Source organism: Ranitomeya imitator, chromosome 8 (genome assembly GCF_032444005.1).
Source record: "Ranitomeya imitator isolate aRanImi1 chromosome 8, aRanImi1.pri, whole genome shotgun sequence".
Taxonomy (NCBI): domain Eukaryota; kingdom Metazoa; phylum Chordata; class Amphibia; order Anura; family Dendrobatidae; genus Ranitomeya; species Ranitomeya imitator.
In genome coordinates this window covers 183,311,725-183,337,901 of record NC_091289.1, presented here as the reverse complement: position 1 = coordinate 183,337,901, position 26,177 = coordinate 183,311,725, and the positions used below count along the sequence as shown (strand labels likewise).

At 46.0% G+C, this 26,177-nt stretch overlaps 1 protein-coding gene across 2 annotated transcripts in view; it reads left to right on the top strand.

Annotated features, from left to right (window-relative positions):
* USP24 (ubiquitin specific peptidase 24) overlaps positions 1-26,177 on the top strand; it is a 75,507-nt gene that overhangs the window by 24,337 nt on the left and 24,993 nt on the right. For both annotated transcript variants that reach the window (XM_069738090.1, XM_069738091.1), the window contains exons 3-20: positions 4,758-4,825; positions 5,360-5,503; positions 5,612-5,734; positions 8,355-8,390; positions 8,662-8,727; positions 9,642-9,707; positions 10,360-10,434; positions 11,796-11,954; positions 14,020-14,134; positions 14,221-14,324; positions 15,192-15,299; positions 22,092-22,187; positions 22,259-22,420; positions 23,138-23,245; positions 23,407-23,556; positions 23,986-24,117; positions 25,026-25,137; positions 25,663-25,739. In XM_069738090.1, coding sequence (XP_069594191.1) covers positions 4,758-4,825; positions 5,360-5,503; positions 5,612-5,734; positions 8,355-8,390; positions 8,662-8,727; positions 9,642-9,707; positions 10,360-10,434; positions 11,796-11,954; positions 14,020-14,134; positions 14,221-14,324; positions 15,192-15,299; positions 22,092-22,187; positions 22,259-22,420; positions 23,138-23,245; positions 23,407-23,556; positions 23,986-24,117; positions 25,026-25,137; positions 25,663-25,739 — 1,901 coding nt within the window. The remainder of the gene's footprint in view (positions 1-4,757; positions 4,826-5,359; positions 5,504-5,611; positions 5,735-8,354; positions 8,391-8,661; positions 8,728-9,641; positions 9,708-10,359; positions 10,435-11,795; positions 11,955-14,019; positions 14,135-14,220; positions 14,325-15,191; positions 15,300-22,091; positions 22,188-22,258; positions 22,421-23,137; positions 23,246-23,406; positions 23,557-23,985; positions 24,118-25,025; positions 25,138-25,662; positions 25,740-26,177) is intronic.

Below are 26,177 nucleotides of genomic sequence, written 5' to 3'. Positions count from 1 at the left end.
ACTGCGTTATTCTCAGCTTGTGAACCGGTGACTCCTCAGGAACCACCTGTTACTAATACCGAACCCAGTGAGCCTAGTCCCCCTGAGTGGGCTACCTCCCTTACCCGGTCTATGGCATCCCTGGCCAAAGCGTTAGACTCGTTCCGAGACCCTTCCTCTAACGAGGGCACTCTCACGGACAACGCTTCCGATGATCAGAACCCCTCGTACACTAGGGGTCATACCTTACCAAGGAGCTCTCGCTCTTCCAGGAAAAGGAATCGTGCCTTGTCCCCAGACCATCACCGGGAATCGGGTTCTGAGAGTTCCATTTCTCCCTCCCCCTCCCTTGGGGCTAGTAGAGAACCTGTCTCAGACAACGATTCTGACACGTTTCTAGATCAGGAATTTCATCATGATCAGGAGACTCTCGACTCTCTCATTGAGTCAGTAAACAAGGCCCTGAAGCTAGATGAGGAACCTTTATCTAAAACGGATCATGCGGTGTCCTTTAAGAGGACCAATTGGGCTCACAGAGTGTTCGCCAATCATCCCGAATTTAAGAAAATCATTGAATCTCATAGGATCTGTCCAGATAAACGCTTCACAGGGCAAAAGCCCATGGAGTCAAAGTTTCCCTTTGCTCCTAATCTAAGAAAGGATTGGTCACAGTCACCTCCAGTATCGCGCCTAGCTACTAAATCTATTTTATCCTCTTCAGAGGGCGCCTCGATTAAAACCCCACCGATTGTCAGATCGACAATATGGCTCATTCAGCTTTTGAAGCTTCAGCAGCCGCACTCTTTCCATTTTTTGCCGCTACGTGGGTGGCTAAAGCTATGAGCCATTGGGCTGAGGTCTTGTTTTCAGTTGTTCTGGATACCAATCTTCCCCCCGAGGTAGCAGACCTTGCTACTCAGATAGCCAGAGCTGGGGATTTTCTAGTGACCGCGTCTCTGGATGCCGCTGACTGCGCTTCTCAAGCAGCAGCAAACGCCATCACCATTCGGAGGACCTTATGGCTCAGGGACTGGCATACGGATTTTGCTTCCAAGAAGTCATTGATTTCTTTACCATATCAGAGCAGTCGCCTTTTTGCCAAAAATCTCGATCAATTAATTTCCGACGCCACTGGAGGGAAGAGTAAATTTCTCCCACAACAGAGACCCTTTCGGCCCTTTTGGAACCAGCAACAGCAGGCTTGGTCCCGATTTTTTTTTTTTTTTTTTTTTTTTTTTTTTTTTAATTTTCCGTTCCAACTCAAGTTGGTCCTCTACTTCCTCATCTTCCGGACCTGGCCGGGCACAACATAGGGATAGAGGTCCCCAGACCTCTTACAAACCTTCCCCTTCATGGAGAGGCAGGCCTAGGCAGTCAGGATCCAGGAGGTCTAGACCGGGCAGATCTCCCACACAATGACTCCCTGTGGTATCCGGAGGACACCCTCAAAGTAGGCGGCCGCCTGCTTTCCTTCAGAGACGCGTGGCTCTTGGTCGTTCACGACGAATGGGTCCGCGACCTAGTGTCCTCCGGATACAAGATAGAATTCTTCTCTCTTCCACCAAATCGTTTTTTCCTGTCTTCTCCTCCCAGGGAAAAGGCATCAGAGTTCTTCCAAGCCATAAGCTCTCTAAAAGAAGATGGGGTTATTATCCCGGTCCCTCAAAGTGAAAGGTTTCAAGGTTTTTATTCAAACCTGTTCATTGTTCCAAAGAAGGCCCATACTGGACCTAAAACTGCTGAACAAGTTCGTCAGGGTACGACCGTTCCGAATGGAATCGCTTCGTTCTGTCATCGCCTCCATGGAAAAAGGCAAGTTTCTGACATCTTTAGACATCCAGGACACGTACTGCCACATTCCAATTTTCCCTTCTCACCAGAGGTTCCTTCGCTTTGCAGTTCAGGAACAACACTTCCAATTTGTTGCTTTGCCCTTCGGCCTCGCCATTGCTCCCAGGGTATTCACCAAGGTCATGGTTGCCGCAGTGGCCATCCTTCGCACCCGAGGTGTGGTGGTGCTACCGTATCTAGACAATATCCTCTTCAAAGGCCCCTCTTTCTGCGCCTGCAAGGAGGCTGTGAACATCACAATAGATTCTCTTTCTTGCCTGGGTTGGAAGATAAACTTCAAAAAATCTTCCCCAGTACCGGCTCAGCGAATTTCCTTTCTGGGAATGATACTGGACTCGTCCCAGGGGTTGGTGCTTCTTCCCCCGGAAAAGATCTCGGCCTTACAGCGGGAAACTCTCTCAACCTCGCACTCACTCTCTGCGCTTCAGTATGAGAGTCCTCGGCAGGATGGTAGCAACCATGGAGGCGGTTCCATTTGCCCAATTACACCTCCGTCCCTTACAGCATGCCCTCCTGGCTGTTTGGGACAGGAACCCGTTCTCCCTCGACCGTCGGTTCTTCCTTCCCCAGCGAGTCAGACAGTCTCTCAGGTAGTGGACATTGAAGTCCTCCCTGAATCAAGGGAAGTCTTTTCTTCCAGTACATTTGATAGTTGTGACAACAGATGCCAGTCTTCTAGGCTGGGGAGCGGTGTTCCTACATCACGCTGCTCAGGGCCGCTGGTCACTTCAGGAATCACGCCTTCCGATCAACATCTTAGAAATTCGGGCAATCAGGTTAGCTCTTCTCCAATTCCATCCCTTCCTGGCGGGTCGTCCCATCAGGATTCAGTCCGACAATGCCACTGCAGTGGCATACATCAACCGATAGGGGGGAACCCGCAGCATGGCAGCCATGAGCGAGGTAGGTTACATTCTTCGTTGGGCCGAGAAAAAACGCTCATTGATCTCTGCGGTTCACATCCCGGGAATGGACAATTGGGAGGCAGATTTCCTCAGCTGTCAAGGTCTCGAGTCCGGGGAGTGGTCTTTCCATCTGGAGATCTTCCACCAGATCTGCTGCCGTTGGGGAACTCCGGACGTGGACCTCATGGCCTCACGGCTAAATTCCAAAGTTCCCGACTTCATAGCTCGGTCCCATGAACCAGCAGCCATCGGGGCAGATGCAATCATACTCCCGTGGCATCATTTTTGGCTTCCGTACATATTTTCCCCGCTCCCCTTACTGCCAAGAGTCATCAAGAAGATCAGAGCGGAGGGAGTACCAGAAATCCTGATTGCGCCAGATTGGCCGCGCCGGGCGTGGTACGCGGAACTAGTTCAACTAGTCGCCGATGTTCCCTGGTGATTACCGAATCGCACAGACCTGCTATCACAGGGCCCCATTTACCACCAGAACTCTGAGGCCTGTGTTTGACGGCATGGCCGTTGAGTCTTGGGTTCTAACCCAGGCAGGTTTCTCTCCGGAAGTCATCTCTACCATGATCAGCGCTAGAAAGCCTACGTCTATGCGCATTTATCATCGCACTTGGAAAACCTTCTTTTCCTGGTGCAACGACCGGGGACGTTCTCCTCTTGAATTTTCCATTCCTTCCATCCTCGAATTTTTACAAACGGGTTTGGTTCCAACGCAGGATGCCAACAGATTACAAGTGAAGATGTTCATTCAGGGAGTCTCCCATAGGGTGCCGCCTTATAAGATGCCGTTGGAACCATGGGACCTTAATCTGGTCCTCAGAGTCTCACAAGAAGCTCCTTTCGAGCCTCTACAGGAGGTTTCCCTGTCCTTTCTTTCATGGAAGCTTGCCTTCCTGGTTGCGGTCATGTCCATTAGACGAGTCTCAGAGCTGGTGGCTTTGTCTTGTCAAATTCCGTTCCTGAATTTTCATCAGGATAAGGTGGTTTTGAGAACATCCCCATCCTTTTTGCCAAAAGTTGTCTCATCCATCTCAATCAGGAGATTGTCTTACCGTCACTCTGTCCGGCACCAGTACATCGCATCGAGAAGGCCCCTCCACACAATGGATTTAGTGAGAGCTCTCAAGAGATGCGTCTCGCGGACGGCGTCTTTCCGCAGGTCAGATGCCCTGTTTGTGCTCCTGGAAGGACCAAGGAAGGGGTTTCCCGCTTCCAAGGTGACAATAGCCAAATGGATTCATTCAGATATTCAGGAGTCCTACCGAGTCAGAGGTCATCCTGCCCCAGCAGGGATTAAGGCTCATTCTACTCGGTCAGTGGGTGCGTCTTGGGCCATCCGGCACCAAGCTTCGGCAGCACAAGTTTACAGAGCTGCGACCTGGTCCAGTCTGCATACGTTTACAAAACATTACCATATTCATTCTCAGGCCTCGGCAGATGCGACCGTCGGCAGACAGAATTTTGCTGGCGGCTGTGCCGCATCTGTAACCTGTGGGTAGAAGGAGCAATTACAGTTGATTGTTCCCCACCCAGGGACTACTTTAGGACGTCCCATGGTCCTGTGTCCCCCAATGAGGCATAAGAGAAATAGGGATTTTTGTGTACTCACCGTAAAATCCTTTTCTTCGAGCCAATCATTGGGGGACACAGCACCCACCCTGTTAGCCTAACGGCTTTGGTTTTCTGTGTTGGTTTGGTTTTGACATAGTTCTTCCTGGTTAAATGTTAAGCTCCTACTGCTTTGTTACCGAACTGGTTCACTTAGAGCCAGCAGGAGGGTGTATACTGCAGGGGAGGAGCTATTCTTTCTGTATTACTTAGTGTCCTCCTAGTGGCAGCAGCATAACACCCATGGTCCTGTGTCCCCCCAATGATTGGCTCAGAGAAAAGGATTTTACGGTGAGTACACAAAAATCCCTGTTTTCAGCCACTTGCTCCTTTCACAGTGAAATGTTTTCCCCACTTGATTACAAGTCTTAGTGACTGACACTCTTTATCTCCTTTTGACAGGTCTGTCCGATTCTGATGAAAACTGCAAAAGGTTTATGGAGAGATGCATGCCGGAAGCTTTCAAGAAGGTAAAATGGAGAACATCTATTCCTTGAATTCCTTAGAAAGCGTTACATTCTTGCAGCCAAAAGCTCTCGGGATTTGACAGTCAGCAGTTTTTGGTTTGTTTTGTTTTTCTTTTTCTGCCGTCTGCATTGGATTAATATCATGTAAAATTCCTTTAAAGGGATTAATCGGCTGTTATGGGGTCTCACCGTAGTTCAATAGGAGCTTAGCTGCAGCGCCTTGGCGCACTACCCTTTAACTTGGCATGTGATCATCCAGAAAGTCATTACTGTATATTGCTATAGATGGTGGCACTTCATCAGACCCCGGGCATCGATGGCTCGTGCGGCATTGCGCAGTATCTTTTGAATCCCCCAGAAATGAAGCCCATCGTAGCCGTGGTTATACAGTCAGGGGACCCCTGTCTATGGCGTCCATATGCCCCTGTAGTGCACATAGTCTGTGCCTCTCCCCTTGAAAGAATAAAAATTAGCTAAACCGTGGTTCTGGCTGCTTCAGGTGTCACAATGACGCGTTTCTGGTATTGATTCCTGCAGCTGCTGACATCCAGCGCCGTCCACAAATGGGGCACGGAGATCCACGAGGGAATCTACAACATGCTGATGCTGCTCGTGGATCTAGTGGCGGAACGAATCAAGCAGGATCCCATCCCCACCGGTCTCCTTGGCGTCCTCACTATGGTAGCTAGAGTTCCTCTCCTTCCACAAGATTTCACCGCTTGTGGTGCGACTAGAAGTCACCGTCCTGCATTGGTGGTTCTGGATATTTTGTTCTTTTTGTGTTTTCAGGCCTTTAACCCCGACAATGAATATCATTTCAAGAATCGGATGAAAATGTGTCAGAAGAATTGGGCCGATGTCTTTGGGGAAGGAAACACGTACGCCGTTTCACCTCCCAGCGCTCTGCAAAAGGTGAAGATACTTTACATAAAAACTGAGAATACATATTTTTTTTTTATTTATATTTTAGGAGAATAAAAAATCTTGTATATTTGAACAATTTTCTGCAACCTTTTTTCCTTTTCTTTACACTTTTTATTGCTCCTTTTTTGCAGCATATTATGCCTCCAAAGGGTCTTTTCAGTGTATACTGAAGGAAAGCTGAGGGCTCTGCCATTTGTATCCATTGGCACCCCTTTATCACCTTGCAGGGGGGTGACTTAAGGCCCCTTCACATTTAGCGACGCTGCAGCGATACCGACAACGATCCGGATCGCTGCAGCGTCGCTGTTTGGTCGCTGGAGAGCTGTCACACAGACCGCTCTCCAGCGACCAACGATGCCGGTAACCAGGGTAAACATCGGGTAACTAAGCGCAGGGCCGCGCTTAGTAACCCGATGTTTACCCTGGTTACCATGCTAAAAGTAAAAAAAAACAAACACTAGATACTTACCTACAGCCGTCTGTCCTCCAGCGCTGCGCTCTGCTTCTCTGCTCTCCTCCTGTACTGTCTGGGAGCCGGAAAGCAGAGCGGTGACGTCACCGCTCTGCTTTCCGGCTCACAGACAGTACAGGAGGAGAGCAGAGCGCAGCGCTGGAGGACAGACAGCGGTAGGTAAGTATCTAGTGTTTGTTTTTTTTTACTTTTAGCATGGTAACCAGGGTAAACATCGGGTTACTAAGCGCGGCCCTGCGCTTAGTTACCCGATGTTTACCCTGGTTACCAGTGAAGACATCGCTGGATCGGTGTCACACACGCCGATCCAGCGATGTCTCCAGGGAGTCCAGCGACGAAATAAAGTTCTGGACTTTCTTCAGCGACCAACGATCTCCCAGCAGGGGCCTGATCGTTGGTCGCTGTCACACAGAACGATTTCATTAACGATATCGTTGCTACGTCACAAATAGCAACGATATCGTTAACAATATCGTTATGTGTGAAGGTACCTTTAGGCCTCATTAGTCTATCCATTTAGATGTCACTAGTGAACCCATCTGAAGGGTTAAACGGCTTGAACGGAAGTTAGCTCTAATATTGGCCATAGCGGCAGAGACTCGGGTGTATATACAATCATGGCTGAAAGTGTTGGCTCCCTTTAAATTGTTCCAGAATATAGAAGTATTTTTCCCAGAAAATTATTGCAATTACACGTGTTTTGCTACACGTTTATTTCTTTTGTGTGTATTGGAACAACACAAAAAACAGAGAGAAAAAGTAAATTTGGACAAAATTTCACACACAACTCCAAAAATTGTCCATACAAAATTATTGGCACCTTCAGCGTAACATTTGGTTGCACACCCTTTGCAATAATTAACTGCAATCAATAATTTCCTATAACCATAAACAAGCTTCTTACACCTTTCAACTGGAATTTTGAACCACTCTTCTTTTTGGTGTTCCTTGAAGTATGTTTGTGGTCATTGTCCTGCTGGAAGGCCCAGGACCTAGGACACAAACCCAGCTTTCTGACAATGGGCACTACAGTGCGACCCAAAATCCTTTGGTAATCTTCAGATTTCATGAAGTTTTGCACACAAACAAGACGCCCAGTGCCAGAGGCAGCAAAACGACCCCAAAACATCTTTGAACCTCCACCATATTTGACTGTAGGTACTCTGTTCTTTTCTTTGTAGACCTCATTCCATTTTCGGTAACAATAGAATCATGTGCTTTACCAAAAAGCTCTATCTTGGACTCATCTGTCCACAAGATGCTTTCCCAGAGGGGTTTTGGCTAGCTTTTTTGTGTCTGTGTCAGCAGTGTGGTCTTCTTGGGTCTCCTGCTGTAGTGTCAGTGTGGATAGATTGTTAGTGCTGACACCGATTCGCCCTGAGCAAGCAGGACAGCGTGAATTTCTTTGGAACTTGATTGGGGCTGCTTATCTACTATCCTGCGTTGTAACATTTCATAAATTTCTCTCTGCCATCCATGTCCAGGGAGATTAGCTACAGTGCCATGGTTTGCCAGCTTCTTGATTATGTTCTGCACCATGGACAAAGGAACTTCTAGATCTCTGGAGATGAACTTATCTTGAGATTGTTGATATTTTTCAATAATTTTGGTTCTCAAGTCCTCGGACAGTTCTCTTTTCCTCTTTCTGTTCTCCATGTTTAGTGTGGCACACACAATGCAAAAATTGAGTCGACTTCTCCTCTTTTTGTCTGGTTTCTGGTGTGCTTTTCATATTGCCCACACCTGTTACTTGCCACAGGTCAGATTAAACGAGCATCACATGCTTGAAACAAAGTTGTTTTGGAAAGGTGCCAACAATTTTGCCCAGTTTGCCTTTTTTCTGTTCTATTTTGTGTTCCAATGCACACCAAGGAAATAACCTGTGTATAACAACACGAGTAATTGCAATAATTTTCTGGGTAAAATGCTTCATCTTCTGGAACAATTGAAACACATTTGGCCATGACTGTATGGCATCCGCTGCTGATGGTGTTGAACAGCCCCTGTGCCTGCTCCATCCTTGTGCCATGCATTTACAGCACCTGGCACTATCTACATCACGTGCATTGAGCTGATATCGTTTCTTGTAATTTCTAGAGCTTTTCCATTATTTCTACTCCCTTGTTCCTTTCACAGGAACCGCACGGTTGGCTGGTGGACCTCGTGAACAGGGTAAGTAGTGGAGAATTTGGGTTCTGATACTGAAACATCAGTTATTTAATGGAGAATCTCATCTTTAGTTCTATCAGTGCTTTTCCCATCTGTAGATCTGTCAGCATCCGTAATAATAATGGCTGCTTATGGAAACATTGGTCATTTGTTTTTGAGGACGCCATCTGGGAATGGGGGTGAGGGTTATCTCCTGATTTGGGGTGCATGCTTGGAGTAATAATTGCTATAGACCGGTTTTGATAATTGTCTCCTGCCTGTCCTGTTTCTGCAGTTTGGAGAACTTGGTGGTTTAACAGCGATTCAGACGAAACTGAACTCGGAACAAATAGAACTTGCGGTAAATCCTTTTTTTTTTTTTTCATGGAAGTAAGGGGAATCTCTGCTTGCTGACAGTGAACTCTTGCTCTGACCTGACCCAGGGTGTGTTACAATGCAACAATCCCTGGATCCTGAAAGCTCCACCGGCCATCGTGTATTACAGGTCTCTTCATATTGTTGCTCTGACCGGCTGCTCATTGTCGGACTCTAGACAAGTGTTTTAATGGCAATGACCCCTTTAAATTTAGCAGATTAAGGCCCCTTTCACACATCAGTTTTTTGCCGTCAGTCGCAATCCGTCGATTTGTGAAAAAAACGGATCCGTTTTTTTTCTCATAGACTTGTATTGGCGACGGATGGCCTCACGTTTCATCCGTCGTTTGCCGGATCCGTCGAAAATAGTTTGTCCGGCGGCCGGAGGCAATGGACAAAGTAACGTTTTTTGTGTACGTCAAAAAACGGACAGAGACGGATCCGTCGCCGTCCGTCTTTTGCTAGAATGGAAGCCTATGGCTCCGGATCCGTCAAATGACAGAATTCAACGACGGATTCCGTTTTTTTTAACTGAGCATGTTCCGATCCAATTAGCCAGATCCACTAGTCAGATCCGTCCAAAAAACGGATCCGTTGCATCAGTTTTTCACAATCTGCGACCCATCCATCGAGCCAACGGATTGTGACTGACGGCAAAAACCTGATGTGTGAAAGGGGCCTAACTCTAATGTATTGGAGTCCAGCACCTGCCAGGTCTCTGTTGGATAGTGGTTTCATGATGCAATTTGCCCCCTTGAGTGTAGCCATATTCCCCCGGCTGCAGTGTACGTTGATTAAACCTGAATTTACTGCTTTAAGTTGCAGAAACATTTTGCACCAGCATTTTTTTTTCCCTTCTGTGATTTTTTTTTTTCCTGTTTTTTTTTTTTTCTCCAAAAGGAAGTGTCGGCATTGGTTCAACCTCTTGGCGTGTGTGCAGAATACCTCAATTCCTCTACTGTACAGGTACGGGACCTTTTTCTGTGAGTTTTGATTAGGATATAGAGAATATAACTGTAATATCAGTGCAACTTTATTATGATGATGATGACTGCTTGAGCTTAGCTGGAGGAACTTGCTACTTTTAGGGTCCATGGGGGGATATCTATGGTGGCCATATGTCCTCAAGGCAAGGTTCACCTTCTTGCCCGTGGCTCTGTGGCTTAGACGGGAACATGGAACAGTGAGAACTAGTTGCTGAGAACCAGACTCCAAAATGACTTGTTAGAATGGAGCAGCTCCATTCATGGTCTACAGGCCGACAAACAGCCGAACGTCAGAGCTCCCGTTCACTTTAATAAGAGTTATGGCAAATCAGCAGTCTTTATGGCTAAAATTGAAATGCCCCTTTAACTCCTTCCACAACATAGGTCGGGGGTCTGGGTCCTGAAACCCCCAAGCAGCATCACTCAGATGAGTGCAGAGACAGATCGGTGTACAGTCTCAGTAGAAAGTCTCGGGGTCCATGCACCACTCATGCTGCTTGCAGAAATGAGCGCTTGTGACTAGTCTTTGGGGCGATCAGGACCCCCATTTTGTTTAAGGGGGAGTAACGTATAGAAAACAAGAACTTAATGATAGATTCCCTTTACATGCTCTCCGCTTCCTTCCCTGTCAGACAATGCTGGACCGAGTGATACACAATATGATAAAGTACGTGCAGAACGTGGAAGAGAAGGATCTCAAGGACAAGGTAAATCTATGCTGTCAGGGCATGCTGAGACTTGTAGTTTTACAATAATTGGAGTTCAACTGGAGAGGAGTGCAAGTTGCTGTCCTCATTTCGGCGCTAAATGGGTTTTATGTAAATAAAGATTAATCTTTACATGACGTTTTACAACTTTGTGTTTTTCCTCAGCATTGTCAGGATCTGTGCTTGCTGACATTGGATGGGGAAACTTTCTTGGGCCAGTTTCACACGTCCTGATATTTCCGGTAACGGAAAAAATGGTACCGGAGATATCTGTGTCCGTTTGTCACATCCGTATGTACCATCCGTGTGCGGTCTGTGTATTGAAACAATTTATTGCAACTTTAACCCTATGACTTTAAAAACGCACACAGAGGGCACACGGATGCCATCCGTGTGCAGTACATGTTTACATGCACCCATTGACTTGTATGGGTCCGTGTGATCCATGCTGTCGCTTAAAAACGGGCATGTCAGTGTGTTTTGCACACTGACACAGGGTCCGTGAAAATACGCTGACATGTGCATAGACCCATTCATTTGAATGAGTGCATGTGTGTCAGTGTCTCCGGTACGTGTGGTGACCTTTTTCTCACCGGAGACACTGACGTGTGAAACCGGCCTTAGACTGAATAACCCCCTCTCCCACCCAGACCTTTCCTAGCTCACACAGCTGGTGAGTTGTTACTGTGTAGTATTATTGGAGGTAGCAGACATCAGCCTGGAGATCAAGACTGGACATATGATCCACACTGATCTATCCGGCCTATGAATATTAACTGACTGCAAGCAGAGATCTTGAATATTAAGGAATTACAATACATGGCATTTTAGGTTGGAGATGTTTTTATTATTCAATGTTTATGCTTTATTTTTATGGACTCAGAAATCCCCTATAGTTTCTCTTAGGGGAACCACATAAGAAAATTCCCCGTCAGTGTAGTTCACCTTAATGCAGGTAGTTAATCACGTGGAAATATTCGGCTTTACTTTTAATAGCAGTGTGGCGCTCGTTCACACAGCACGCATGATGGGGTTTTATGCTCATTTTGCAAATGATTAAAAGGGGTTTTCCAAAACTCCCAAGAGCAGATTGTTTTTGTGAGGTCTGATTGGCAGCGACGCAGCCTCTCCCCTGTGCTTGCATAACTGCAAAGATTTACAATTTAGGTGACCACTTTTTAGGGAACTATAATAATTAATAACATTGCAAAAAAACAAGCCTATAGAGGGCAATTAAAGGTTTTATATTTACAGTTTTTTTTTTGTTGTAGTAGTTATAATTAATAATAATAATAATAATAATAAGATTTTAAAGGTTTGTTGTCTAACATAACCATTGTCTGTTCCCTATGTCCCCGCAGAGGCTGGTCAGTATCCCCGAGCTCCTTTCTGCCATCAAATTACTCTGCATGCGTTTTCAGCCTGATCTGGTGAACGTCGTGGACGACCTCAGGCTGGATATCTTACTCCGAATGCTCAAGTCTCCTCACTTCAGCGCAAAAATGAATTCTCTAAAAGAGGTAATGACTCTAGCTAATAAAGGTGGTGTTCACCTCTTGAGACTATTTTTTTTTTCTTACATTACATTTCTTGCATTCACTTCTAAAATGACTTTTAATAAAAAATGCATATAATCAAGAAAAAAAGTACCGTATATACTCGAGTATAAGCCGAGATTTTCAGCCCATTTTTTTGGGCTGAAAGTCCCCCTCTCGGCTTATACTCGAGTCATATACCCGGGTGTCAGCAGGGGAGGGGGAGCGGGGGCTGTGTAATCATACTTACCTGCTCCCAGCGCGGTCCCTGCAGTCCCTGGCTTCTCCGGCGCTGCAGATTCTTCCTGCACTGAGCGGTCACATAGCACCGCTCATTACAGAAATGAATAGGCAGCTCCACCCCCATAGGGGAGGAGCCGCATATTCATTGCTGTAAATGATCGGTGCCATGTGACCGCTCAATTACAGGAAGAAGCTGCAGCGCCGGAGAAGCCAGGGACTGCAGGGACCGCGCCGCAGCAGGTAAGGGGAGCGCAGCGCTATAATTACCTGCTCCTCGCTCCGGCTCCGTCTGCAGCGTCCTCTAGCAATGACGCTCAGGTTAGAGGGCGCTGTGACGTAGTCAGTGCGCGCCCTCTGCTGAGCGTCAGTGCTGGAGACGGAGCCGCAGAGGAGCAGGTAATTATTGAAAGCGCCGGCGTCCTGAGAAGAGAGGTGAGTATGTGATTTTTTTTTTTTTTTTTATGGCAGCACCAGCAGCATTCTAAGGAGCACCTATGGGGCCATAAAGGTGCAGAGCATATAAGGGGCACAGCATTATAAGGAGCACCTATGGGGCCATAAAGGTGCAGAGCATATATGGGGCACAGCATTATAAGGAGCACCTATGGGGCCATAAAGGTGCAGAGCATATAAGGGGCACAGCATTATAAGGAGCATCTATGGGGCCATAAAGGTGCAGAGCATATAAGGGGCACAGCATTATAAGGAGCATCTATGGGGCCATAAAGGTGCAGAGCATATAAGGGGCACAGCATTATAAGGAGCATCTATGGGGCCATAAAGGTGCAGAGCATATATGGGGCACAGCATTATAAGGAGCATCTATGGGGCCATAAAGGTGCAGAGCATATATGGGGCACAGCATTATAAGGAGCACCTATGGGGCCATAAAGGTGCAGAGCATATATGGGGCACAGCATTATAAGGAGCATCTATGGGGCCATAAAGGTGCAGAGCATATATGGCACAGCATTATAAGGAGCACCTATGGGGCCATAAAGGTGCAGAGCATATATGGGGCACAGCATTATAAGGAGCACCTATGGGGCCATAATCAAAGGTGCAGAGCATATATGGGGCACAGCATTATAAGGAGCACCTATGGGGCCATAATCAAAGGTGCAGAGCATATATGGCACAGCATTATAAGGAGCATCTATGGGGCCATAATCAACGGTGCAGAGCATTCTATATAGCACAGTTGTATATGGAGCACCTATGGGGCCATAATGAACGGTATGGAGCATCTATTTTTATTTTTGAAATTCACCGGTAAATGCTGCATTTTCTACCCTAGGCTTATACTCGAGTCAATAAGTTTTCCCAGTTTTTTGTGGCAAAATTAGGGGGGTCGGCTTATACTCGGGTCGGCTTATACTCGAGTATATACGGTACTCAAAGGTGGATTAACATGTTTCACTGCTGTGATATTGATGACCTATCCACAGAACAAGTCATCATTATCAGTTCAGCGGGGGTCTAACACTCCCACCATTATTGTTTTCAGAGCGGCGCTCTTCTTCTTCTGAGGATAGCGCTTTGGGACAGTGTTTTAATTGATTGGTGGGGGTCTCAGGACCCGGACCCTCACCAATCTGCAGAACATTTAGGGACCTACACTATATAAAGAAATGTTGTTAGGCTGAAGCATCTATGCAGAAAAGCGAAAGCGCGCTCTTCAGCTATTTTATGGGTCCCCATGAGTTTAACAATCACCACGAAAGTCAATTAGAGGATTTTCTTTTTTTTTTTTCTTCACCATTTTAGGCCTCATTCTAATTATACATTTGTACATTTGTTTTTTGAGGTAACCAAATTGATTGAAGACAGCACTTTATCAAAATCTGTGAAAAATGCCATAGACACAGACCGGCTTCTAGACTGGCTGGTAGAGAATTCTGTCCTGTCAATAGCGCTGGAAGGTCTGTATTTCTAGGTTTGAAGGGTGATAATGGGAAACGACTACTCATTGCCACGCTGCTAAATCCTCGTCTGTTGCTCTCCTCAGGTAATATCGACCAGGCACAATACTGTGACCGGATAAAGGGAATCATTGAACTGCTTGGCAGTAAATTGTCTTTGGATGAGCTTTCCAAAATCTGGAAGATTCAGGTATTGTTTGCATTTTCTTAATTGTAACACATTTTGCAGCCTTGTTGTGTCTTGCGAGTATTAAAGGGTTATCGCATCGTATCATAATACAACCGATAAAATAAAATGCCGGCTGCCTTCAGCCACAGCTGGGGGGAAGCCTGCAACATTCAACTTATTCATAAATCTGTACTAATCTGCATCCAGCTTCAATGCGAGAGGGCAGGGATCTAACGTATGAGTAATGTTCGGCCCTTTTTTTTTTTTTTTTTTTTTTTTTTATAACCATTTCTTGCTGGTTTAATTTTGTAATGGGGTCGACATACTACTAACTATATATGCTGCAGTTGAGCAAAAAAATTTGCAGAACCCTGGCTCACCGGCCACGTTAATACGCTATACCCTGCAAGCTTCCTCCTACCCTCCAACATCCCCGGCGCTTCTGTGTTTAGTAGGCCCAGCGCACCACTCTCGTGATGTTACACCGGCCCTACTAATCGGTGGGAGATATGTCGGCAGGGAGGTAGTGGTTTGAAGGGTGGTCTGGCTGCTTTGAAGTACCTACATGGTTGCTAGACCAGGATCCTGTAAATCTTTTTGCTCATCTCTTATGTATGCCATAAATGGCTGACAATTTCGGATCTTATTTCTAGGACCTACACCTATGCAGAAAGATCACTGAGCACATTTGCAAACTGAGCAAATGAGCTCGGTGAGCTGCAGAGCTCATTTAGAAATGAATGGAAAGAGCCTCTAAATTGCCACAGTCCAATCATCTAACATCTGTCGATCGTTAACTAGCATATTATATATAAACTATGCACTGTGTATATACACTGATCTGTTTGTGCTAATCAGAGCTTTTGTCGCTCTTCCCTTTATGACCAGTCAGGGCAATCATCCACTGTGATAGAAAATATCCACACCATCATTGCCGCTGCAGCCGTAAAGTTCAGCTCCGAGCAGCTCAACCATCTTTTTGTGCTTATTCAGAAGGTAATGTCTCCCGATGCGGCTCTGGCCTGGTTGGTTCTGGGGCCAGTGTTACTCCTCAGTTGTGGGTACTAGTATGTACTAAATACAGGAGGCCTGATGTACTACTTTTATGGTGTAAGTTTTGGAACCATAGGTAACCCCTTAGCGACCTCCGCCGTACTATTACTGCGGAAGTCGGTACCCCCGCTTTGATGTGGACTGCGGCAGTGAGCCCGCATCAAAGCCGGGACATGTCAGCTTTTTTGAGTAGCTGACATGTGCCCGCAATAGCGGCGGGTGGAATCGCGATTCACCCTCCGCTATTAACTAGTTAAATGCTGCTGTCAAACACGGACAGCAGCATGTAACCGGCGCTTCTGGCCATTGGGCCGGAAATGAGCTCATCGCCGACCCCCCGTCACTTGATCGGGGGTCAGCGATGCGTCAGCATTGCAACCAAAGGTCTCCTTAAGACCTCTATGGTTGCTGATGCCGGCTTGCTGTGAGCGCCAACCTGTGGTCGACGCTCATAGCAAGACTGTAATTCAGCTACATAGGAGCGATCTATGCATCGCTGCTGTGTAGCAGAGCCGATCAGGCTATGCCAGCTTCTAGCCTCCCATGGAGGCTATTGAAGCATGGCAAAAGTAAAAAAATAAATAAATAAAAAAAGTTTAAAAAAATATGGAAAAAAAAATTATAAAAGTTTAAATCACCCCCCCTTTCGCCCTATTCAAAATAAAACCATAAAAAAAAAATCAAACCTACACATATTTGGTATCGCCGCGTTCAGAATCGCCTGATCTATCAATAAAAAAAAAAAAAGCATTAACCTGATCGCTAAACAGCGTAGCGAGAAAAAAATTTGAAACGCCAGAATTACGTTTTTTTGATCGCCGCGACATTGAATTAAAATGCAATAGCGGGCAATCAAAAGAACGTATCTGCACCAAATTGGTATCATTAAAAACGTCAGCTCGGCACGCAAAAAATAAGCCCTCACCTGACCCCAGATCACAAAAAATGGAGACGCCAGGGGTATTGGAAAATTGCGCAGTTTGTATCAACTCTGCAACTCCCGGTGGCCATCTTGGTCCACCCGGTCGGCTCACACAGGGGCAACGGTTTTTGCATTAAAGGGGCACATCAACTCTACATCAGTACCCGGGTAAGGAAGTACCTGACCTAAAGCCACACGACCAGTATTCCCTGGTCTTAAAGGCGCATGACCAGTATTCCCCGGTCTTGAAGGCGCATGACCAGTATTCCCTGGTCTTAAAGGCGTATGACCAGAATTCCCTGGTCTTAAAGGGACACTGTCACCTGAATTTGGAGGGAACAATCTTCAGCCATGGAGGCGGGGTTTTTGATTCACCCTTTCCTTACCCGCTGGCTGCATGCTGGCTGCAATATTGGATTGAAGTTCATTCTCTGTCCTCCGTAGTACACGTCTGCACAAGGTGCAATCTTGCCTTGCCCAGAGGCTCCCTTTTTAGCGTCCGAGCACCCCTCTTTGCATCACAACTATTTAGCGGATGATGCAAGAAGGCGGACAATCCCTCTCCACTTCCCTGTTTGAGGATGGTGGATCGAGGGTTCCTAATTTTCTACTCTGCACCGTCAACAGAGAGCGGCGATGGCAAGAGACTATGACCTGCTGGATACAGTCCCGCATTCTGCCACTTGGCAGACTAACCAGGTAGAATCTCTTGTCGTATACCTACCAGTATCCTGCCCGATGTATCATCAATTAAAAATACCACGGACTGTCGGATAGCAAATCTGGTTCGTTCCGTCTTGCAGCTTTGGGTTCAGCGCTCTACCCTTCCTTAGCCGCCACATGGGTTGCTTGAGCAATGATCTCCTGGTCGGAGACTTTAACTACTTCGATTCACACACGTAACCTTTCCCTGAAGACAGTACAGCTGTCCAATCAAATCTTCTGAGCGGGAGACTAACAAGGGATCGTATTATTTCTACAGACCCAACCAGCAGTGGAAAGGTTGTCCCAGGCCATTACTTCAACAGAAAAAGGTGGCGTTTCTGGCATCCATCGACATTCGGGATTCTTGCCCTCACATTCCTATATTTCCCCTCTACAAAAATCCCTTCACCTTTCCATTTGCGAACAGCATTTTCAAGTCACGACCTTGCCCTTCGGCCTGGCTACCGCACCCAGACTGTTCGCAAGGGTCATGGTGGTTGTCAGGTTCCTCTGGCATCCTAGTAGCGTGGTTGTCCTGCCCTATTTGGTCGACTTTCTAGCCGCTCTTCCAGGACTACGCTGAGGCTAGCAGCTAAACTTAGACAAGTTTTCCTCATTTCCAGTCCATCGGATCCTTTTTGAGGATGATCCTGCACACTTCCAGAAGGATGGTAATTCTCGAGTCAAGGTTGTGGCCCTTCAACAGGGAGCTCGCGCACTTGATCACTCATCCCCTCAGTTCATTTGATTTGCTAGGAGGGTTCTGAGGAAAAATGGTGACGACAATGGAAGCCGTCTCCTTCGCTCCGCTTGTTTTCAGCAAGTCAATCAGGCTTTCAAAGGGTAGTCTGTAAGTTCCTTCCTCATCCAGGGCCTTCTCCTGGTCCAATGGTTATTAGTGATCACCAATGCCAGTCTTCTCCCGATCATTGCTCTCGGGATCCGAACGGTACGGCTAATCCTACAGCAGGTCCACTGCCTTCAGGCGGGTCACCCCATCTGACTTAAGTTGGACAATTTCACGGCTGTGCCATACGTCAATCATCTACCAGGTACCCACAGTCAAGTGCCATGGCCGAGGTACCTCACATTCTCTGATGGGCCGAGATCTATCATTCGGTGATCTCGGCAGTACATATCCCTGGAGTAGAACACTGGGCGGCAGACATATTCAGCCGTCAGGGTTTCTCCTCAAGTGAGTGGGAACTTCACCCGGAAATCTTCCATCAGATCTGCCTTCACTGGAGCACTCCAGATGTAGGTCGGATGGCGTCCAAACTGCACGCCAATGTACTAGAGTTCATGGTTCGGCCTCGAGATCCAAGAGCCATCGCAGTGCATGCTCTGTTCTTCCATGGTACCAATTTCCATAACCCCTCTTCCACTACTTCGGAGATCTTTTTGGAAGCAGGAAGGACCCCAGTGATCCTGGGAGAACCGCACTGACCATGTCAGGATTTCTCGTTTGCGGCACTAGTATTTTTCCGTCTACCGTATATACTTGAGTATAAGCCGACCCGAGTATAAGCCGACCCCCCTAATTTTGCCACAAAAAACTGGGAAAACTTATTGACTCGAGTATAAGCCTAAGGGAGGAAATTCAGCAGCTACCGGTGAATTTCATAAATAAAAATAGATGCTCCAATACAGTTCATTTTATTGCCCCATAAGATGCTCCATATAAACTTGTGCCACATATAATGCTCCATACCGTTCATTATGGCCCCATAGATGCTCCATATAAAGCTGTGCCCCATATATATTGCTCTGCACCGTTCGTTATGGCCCCATAGATGCTCCATATAAAGCTGTGCCATATATAGTGCTGCTGCAATAAAAAAAAGAAATATCACTCACCTCTCTTCGCTCAGGACGCCGGCGCTTTCCATGTTTACCTGCTCCCCGTGCGGCTCCGTCTCCAGCACTGACACTCAGCAGAGGGTGCACACTGACTACGTCACTGGGCCCTCTAACCTGAGCGTCACTGCCAGAGGACGCTGGAGACGGAGCGGCACTGGAACGAGGAGCAGGTAAATATCGCGCAGCGCTGCGCTCCCCTTCCCCGTATACTTACCTGCTCCCGGCGCGGTCCCTGCAGTCCCTGCTTCTTCCACCGCTGCATCTTCTTCCTGTACTGAGCAGTCACAGTTACCGATCATTACAGTAATGAATATGCGGCTCCACCTCTATGGGAGGTGGAGCCGCATATTCATTACTGTATTGAGCGGTACCATGTGACCGCTCAGTACAGGAAGAATATGCAGCGCTGGAAGAAGCAGGGACCGCGCCGGGAGCAGGTAAGTATAATTAGACAGCCCCCGCTCCCCCTCCCCTGCCAACTCCCCCTCCCCTGCCAACCCCCGGGTGTGACTTGAGTATATTCCGAGAGGGGGACTTTCAGCCCAAAAAAATGGGCTGAAAATCTCAGCTTATACTCGAGTATATACGGTAATTGCTACAAAACTGCAAATATGGACTTCCTCGCAGGGAGTCTTCACCTGTGGTTCTTCCCTATCGCATACCGTTAGATCTTTGGGACCTTAATGGTCCTGGGGGTCTTACAGTAGACTCCTTTTTTGATCCGGACAGACTTGACTATCAGGGAAGGTTGCTCTCTTTCTTCTCTGCGATCTTGTCATCCTGATGAGTCTTCAGAGCTTGCCGCTCTGTTCTTTCAGACTTTTTTCCTTATTACCATTAAGGCAAGGTTGTCCTCAGGCCATCCCCTTCCCTTGTTACCAAGGTGGTATTGTATTCCCACTGTTACATGGGCTTCGTCCTTCCCTCATCTCTTTCGGCTCCAGTCCACAAAACGGAATGGGTTCTCCATAATCTGGACAAAGTGAGTGCTCCGAGTAGGTACGCATCGAGGACCGCGTCCTTCCAAAGGTTGGTCACTTTATTTGGGCTTCCTGACGGTAAGAAGAAGGCTTCCTGACGGTCACAGGAAGGGTTTAGCCGTTCCATCGGCCAGGTTAGCCTGGTGGATTCGTTACACCATCCAGGAGTCCTTCCGTGCTAGATGTCAGCCTATCTTCCTGTCTGAGGGCTCTAGGCACCAGACGTCGGCAAGCACGGCTGCAAGCTTGCGGATTCGTCCATTCCGCATGCATTCTTGAAGCACTAGAATTCCCACACTTCCACAGATGTGAGTGTGGGCACTTGTAAGTAGCGGTTACACAGGGCCTGATCTGATGTTGTCCCCACTCAGTGACTGCTTTGGGACGTCCCACGGTCTGTGTCCCCCAATGAGGCGAAGGAGAAATGGGGATTTTTGTGTACTCACCGTAAAATCCTTTTCTCCGAGCCAATCATTGGGGGACACAGCTCCCACCCTATTATTAGCTTGTGCTTGTTTTATAATCTGACATGCTATACTCTCATATATAATGTGACATGTTGTATGCTCATATATTGTTATTGATCTCCTACTGCTTTTGCACCGAACTGGTTAGCTGAGAGCCAGCAGGAAGGTGTATACTGCAGAGGAGGACCTAACTTTCTTTGTATCACTAAGGCTACTTTAACACTTCCGTCTTCCAAGTCTGCACAGGATCCGTCAAAATGTTGAAATGACGGATCCTGTGCAGATTGTGGAAAACGTGTGCACTGACCCGTCAAGGCTATGTGCACCTGTTGTGTATGTGTTTTCGCAGCCTTTTTCCGCTGCAAGAACGCATACACAACACAAACCAGGTTAAAAAAAAATAAAAAATCGCAGTATTCTCACCTACCGGCGTTCCCGCGCAGCAATGCTCCCGGCAGCTATCGTTCCTAGTACTACATTGTGACATTTTGCGAGAAGTCGCAGTCTCGCGAGACCGCGACTTCTCAAGAGATTTCGCAATGTATTACTATGAACGCTAGCTGCTGGGAGCATCGCTGCGCGGGACTCCAGTAGGGGAGGTTTATTATTATTTTTCACATTCTATCTTACTATTGATGCTGCATGGGCAGCATCAATAGTAAAAAGAGAGTGAGAGAGAATTTCCCTGACGGGAAATTCTTCCACGCATGCTCTCCTTGCAAAGGCGGGGCCCGTCGCTGGATTCCTTCTTGTCAAAGGCAGCGACGCATCCTGCGCCGATAGGCTACTATTGTAGCCAGTGACGGGCAGCGCAGGATGCGTCGCTAACCGATTTTCCGACGTGCAGAAAAAAACGTTCCTCTGAACGTTTTTTCTGCCCGACGGACCTTTTTTTTATGCAGGATCCAGTGAAAGACTGATGAAACGGATGGCCATCCGTCACAATCCGTCGCTAATACAAGTCAATGGGAAAATGCAAGATCCTGCAAATTTTTTTGCCGGATCTTGCATTCTCAAAAATCAACGGATTGTGACGGGAGCTGAAAGACGGAAGTGTGAAAGAGGCCTTAGTGTCAGCCTCCTAGTGGCAGCAGCATACACCCACGGTCTGTGTCCCCCAATGATTGGCTCGGAGAAAAGGATTTTACGGTGAGTATACAAAAATCCATATTTTTTTGCAATTTCACCGCACTTGGAATGTTTTTTTCTTGTTTTCTAGTACACGACATGTTAAAACCAATGATGTTGTTCAAAAGTGCAATTTGTCCCGCAAAAAACAAGCCCTCACATGGCCTTATTGATGGAAAAATAAAAAAGTTATGTCTCTGGGAAGGAGGGGAGCGAAAAACGAGAACACAAAAACTGAAAGGGCAAGGTCTTGAATGGGTTAAAGAGGTTGTCGTGCCTTGCAGTACAAGTCTGCAGTCACTCTGTGTGACTGCAGACTTGTGAATCCTCATATCGCATACAGTGCGCGCTGTGATGTTTCTCCGGTGCCAGCGCCGGGAGCAGGCAGTCACGCATTCTTCCAGCCACATTCCAACTAGACGTGTCCGGCATTGCTCAATTCACTTGCATTAAGTGAGGCAGCACACATCCAGTTGGCACATGACGGCTTGTATGCAAATCGCATAGTTGTGGTCACGCTCCTGACACCGGAGAATCCTGACAGTGTGTACTGCAGATATTCATGTATTATGTAGTAAGTTTTTTCTTGGTAGATATGGCACCAGCTATTTACACTACCTTTGTACCATGTTTTCCTTTCATCTTGATAACCATCGACCTTTCCTCTTCACAGAGTTGGGAGATCGAGTCTGATAGAGTTCGGCAGAAATTATTAAGCCTCATAGGCCGTATCGGAAGAGAAGCTCGCAACGAGACCACGACCGGAAAGGTGACAGTCCAGAGCTATTAAAAAGCCTCATGATTGTGGCCGTGGCACAGCTCACCTCTGTCTTCTTACAGGTCTTAGAAGTCTTATGGGAGCTCGCCCATCTGCCCACTCTGCCATGTAACTTAATCCAGCAAGCCTTAGAGGAGCACCTGACAATCCTTAGTGACGCCTATGCAGTCAAAGAGACCGTTAAGAGGAGTTATATCATAAAGTGCATAGAGGACATTAAGAAGGTGAGATAACTTCTTCCCAAAAGCTTCAAGTCCACCTGCTGAAAGGTGCGTGGTCACGTGATATCGCCAGGGAAGAGTTTTAACATGTACTTGCGTAGTATGGCGCCACCTAATGTGTATTGCCATATGAACGTCCACCTATTGGGCTGAGCGCTGCTGGTCACTCCTCCCCAGTCGCTCTACCCACTGCTGAGTATCTGCATAGAGAAGCTCTAATCATGGTAGACCATAGACATATCCTTCTGCCCTTCTTATTTCACTAGGAGAACAGTATGTGGCAGTACAACTAAAAAATAAGAAGGGAATACATTCTCAGCTGCCAGAGGGGGAAGGAGACTGATTGGGAGCACAGATTAGGGAAAATGTGAAAGCAAAGTATTTATTAAATTTTTTTATTAGTACTTCTTTATATTTTATGTGAACTTTTAATATAAAAATGACCCCTTTTTATAGAGTATATGGAAAAAGACTGACCATTTGCATCAACCACAAGCTAGCCATACACACAGGAAATTACCTGACCTTTTATCTTTCCATACTCTACTATGAAAATGCATGTGCAACGCTGCTGAGCATCCATATTTACTGCAAGCGAAGTATTTCAGTAGATCCATGCAAATTCATAGAGATCAGACCGTTTACATAATAAAGGAAGTGGATGAAATGATGATTATGTAGATTAATATTATAAATACTGCTTTCTTATTTCTGATTCAGTCATCCCAGCACAACAACCCTCAGGTGGTGTGGGTGGTGCCCGCCTTACGTCAGCTCCATGAGATCACTCGCTCATTCAACAAGCAAACCTATCAAAAGCAAGACAAGGTAAGGGCCATCAGACCTAGTGCGTATGATACACGTCTTTTACTTTATGTAAAATGGAAATCTTTGGTTACTTCCTAATTGTGGTGCTTAGATCTGATTTCATGTGGCGTGAGAGGTGCATTTATTTATTTTTTATTTTTGTTGTGTTTTGCTGTTTCCAGAGCATCATTCAGGACCTGAAGAAGAACTTTGAAATCGTTAAGTTGGTGACAGCAAGTTTAGTGGCGTGCCATCGATTGGCGGTATCCACCGTTGGTCCGGGTGGGCTTGCTGGATCCTCTTTGGTTGACGGCAGATACACTTACCGGGAGGTATCTGACATTGAACATTGAACGTCTTGCCGCAGGGAAAAAGCAATATTTAGTAACACGTCCATTGGGAGAATCCTAACATCCCCAATAGATGCATCATTGAGTTTAGAAGTTTTGGGTGATGTCCGCTTTAGAAACCCCAGATTACACAACAGCTGCAGGCAAATTGTAGCCTCATTCAGACAATGCAGATCTTGTGCTTTTCTGGGTTCTCTAAAATCCAAGCATTTTACAAAAAAATGTAAAAAAAAACAAATTGTATTTTTTTTTTTTTTTAGTTCCCATGTCCTAATTAATGTACTTTCAGTTTTAGAGATATTCAATTATGGGTCATTGTAAATTGTAGTCGTTAGCTGCATGAATGACAGATGTAATGCACCATCAGAAAAAAAATTAATGCCCTCTCTGTTACCTACTGTTACCTTGCAGTATTTGGAGGCTCATTTGAAATTCCTGGCGTTTTTCCTTCAAGAAGCCACGCTGTATCTTGGCTGGAGTCGCGCCAAAGAGATCTGGGAATGTCTGGTGACCGGACATGACGTGTGTGAGCTGGACCGGGAAGTAAGTAATAGTTAGACGATGACTGCATCTCATAGTCCTGTTGATAATCACATGCCTGTTATTCCATATCCTGAATGGCACTGATTATCAGGCTGTTACTGAGACATAGAGGTTAATTCCAAACTACGTGCTTGTGACCAAGTCTGGCAAGGCAGTACATATGATGACTGCAGATTTTGTTGCAAACTTTTCACTGTCAATCATCTGAATTTGGTTGATTCAGGTGAATGGGGCAGTTCTACAACCATAGACTACATGTGATCCTGCCCTCAGGCTCCACGACAGTGTGTCTTGTGACTACTTTTGGGGACTGCATTTTTATCTGCAGTAAAAATGGCCAAACCACAGACACCGGTTTCGATGCAAGAAGCAGTCATGTGCGACCTGACACCAATATTGCTATTGCATGGAGTTTCATAGTTGCAATAAAATCTCATTGATAAATCATTGATTTGATTAATGCGATATCATAGTGCAATACTGCTACCTTTGCCGTATGTGGCTTTAGTGCTCATTTGGATGTATTTCATGTTTGTCATTCGGATGTTTTTCACGTTTGTTTTCTATCCGTGTTTTTCACTGGTAAATCTCATACCTATTGTAGTCTATGGAGCTGTTCACATGTCTGTTTATTTTCGGGTCAAACTCTCCAGTGCAAGTCTATGGATTCGTGAAATAAATCTGAGCGCATTTGGATGCCATCCATGTCCTGTCCATGTTTAACAGACTGTTAAATCGGAGAAGGTGGAGAAATGTTTATCATTATTTATTTTTATTTTACATCCAAGAAAATCTGATGAAATTCAGACTGATTTTTTGCGTAGAAAAATCACTGATTGAGCAGTTACTGTTTTCTATATTAGATGCCGATTATATTGCATAGTTTATTTTATTATTTTTTTCCCCAGATGTGTTTTGAGTGGTTTACTAAAGGACAGCACGACCTCGAGAGCGACGTCCAGCAGCAACTTTTTAAGGAGAAAATACTAAAGTTAGAGTCTTACGAAATTACAATGAATGGTATGAGAAATCAAGGGGTGGCTGTGGGTCTCTGATACTTGTCTGGGGTATAAAACTCTTTTGTTTTTGTATTATTCTCGTGAACTTTATTTTATCCAGCATGCAATGTCCAGAAAGGTTCATAATCTGCATTTTCACAATTTTTTTTTTACTTTTATGCCTCATTCACACATCATGATTTTTGCATCAGTGTTTGTATGCCGAAGCCAGGAGTGGACCTTGGAGAAAATCTATAATTGAATGATTGACACCTGTTTTGCAGACAATCCTAGTTTTGACATCGAAATACTGATGCAAAAATACTGACTTGTGAATGAGGTCAAACAGAGTGAATGAAAACTGCTGCTCCCGAGAAGGAAAAAATAAATATTTTCTCATTGTAATAGTGCTTTCTTTTTTTAACTGTCTAGTAACTTTTGCATTGTTTTGAAGGACCTGCAGTAATCTAGCGTATTTGATATGTAGATCCTGGTAATCCTGGATTACGTTATAATGTTGCCTTTAATGCCTGTATATGACTTGCAGGTTTCAACCTCTTCAAGACGTTCTTTGAGAATGTTAATCTTTGTGATCATCGATTGAAGCGTCAGGGAACACAACTGGTGAGCACTCCTGAGATCTGGAATGTTTTGCCCCCCATCTACAATCTGAAGTTTTGCTTCATTTGTGATATAAAAATCTCTCTCCTTGATTTCTGCATGAATATCCAAGGAGACGGGGGGAAAAAAGAGCTTGTACCAGGCGCTTATGGCACTTCTTACCTTCAGGAAACTAATGGATCTGATGTAATCAAATGCATCCTTCGTGATCATTGCTGTTTTTTAGGATGGGGGATAAGTTACTGATTGCTGGGGTCACACCACTATCCTGGTAATGGGGCTAAGACAGACACATAGACATCATAGAGGGAGATTCCTCACCATTAGCCAGAGCATTCCAGTGAGTTCAGTTATTGCTGCCTCTTCTCGTTTCTTGTACAGGGGCAAGAATCTGTCAAGACACACACACAAGTTATCTTGTTTTATTATATCTTTCGTCTC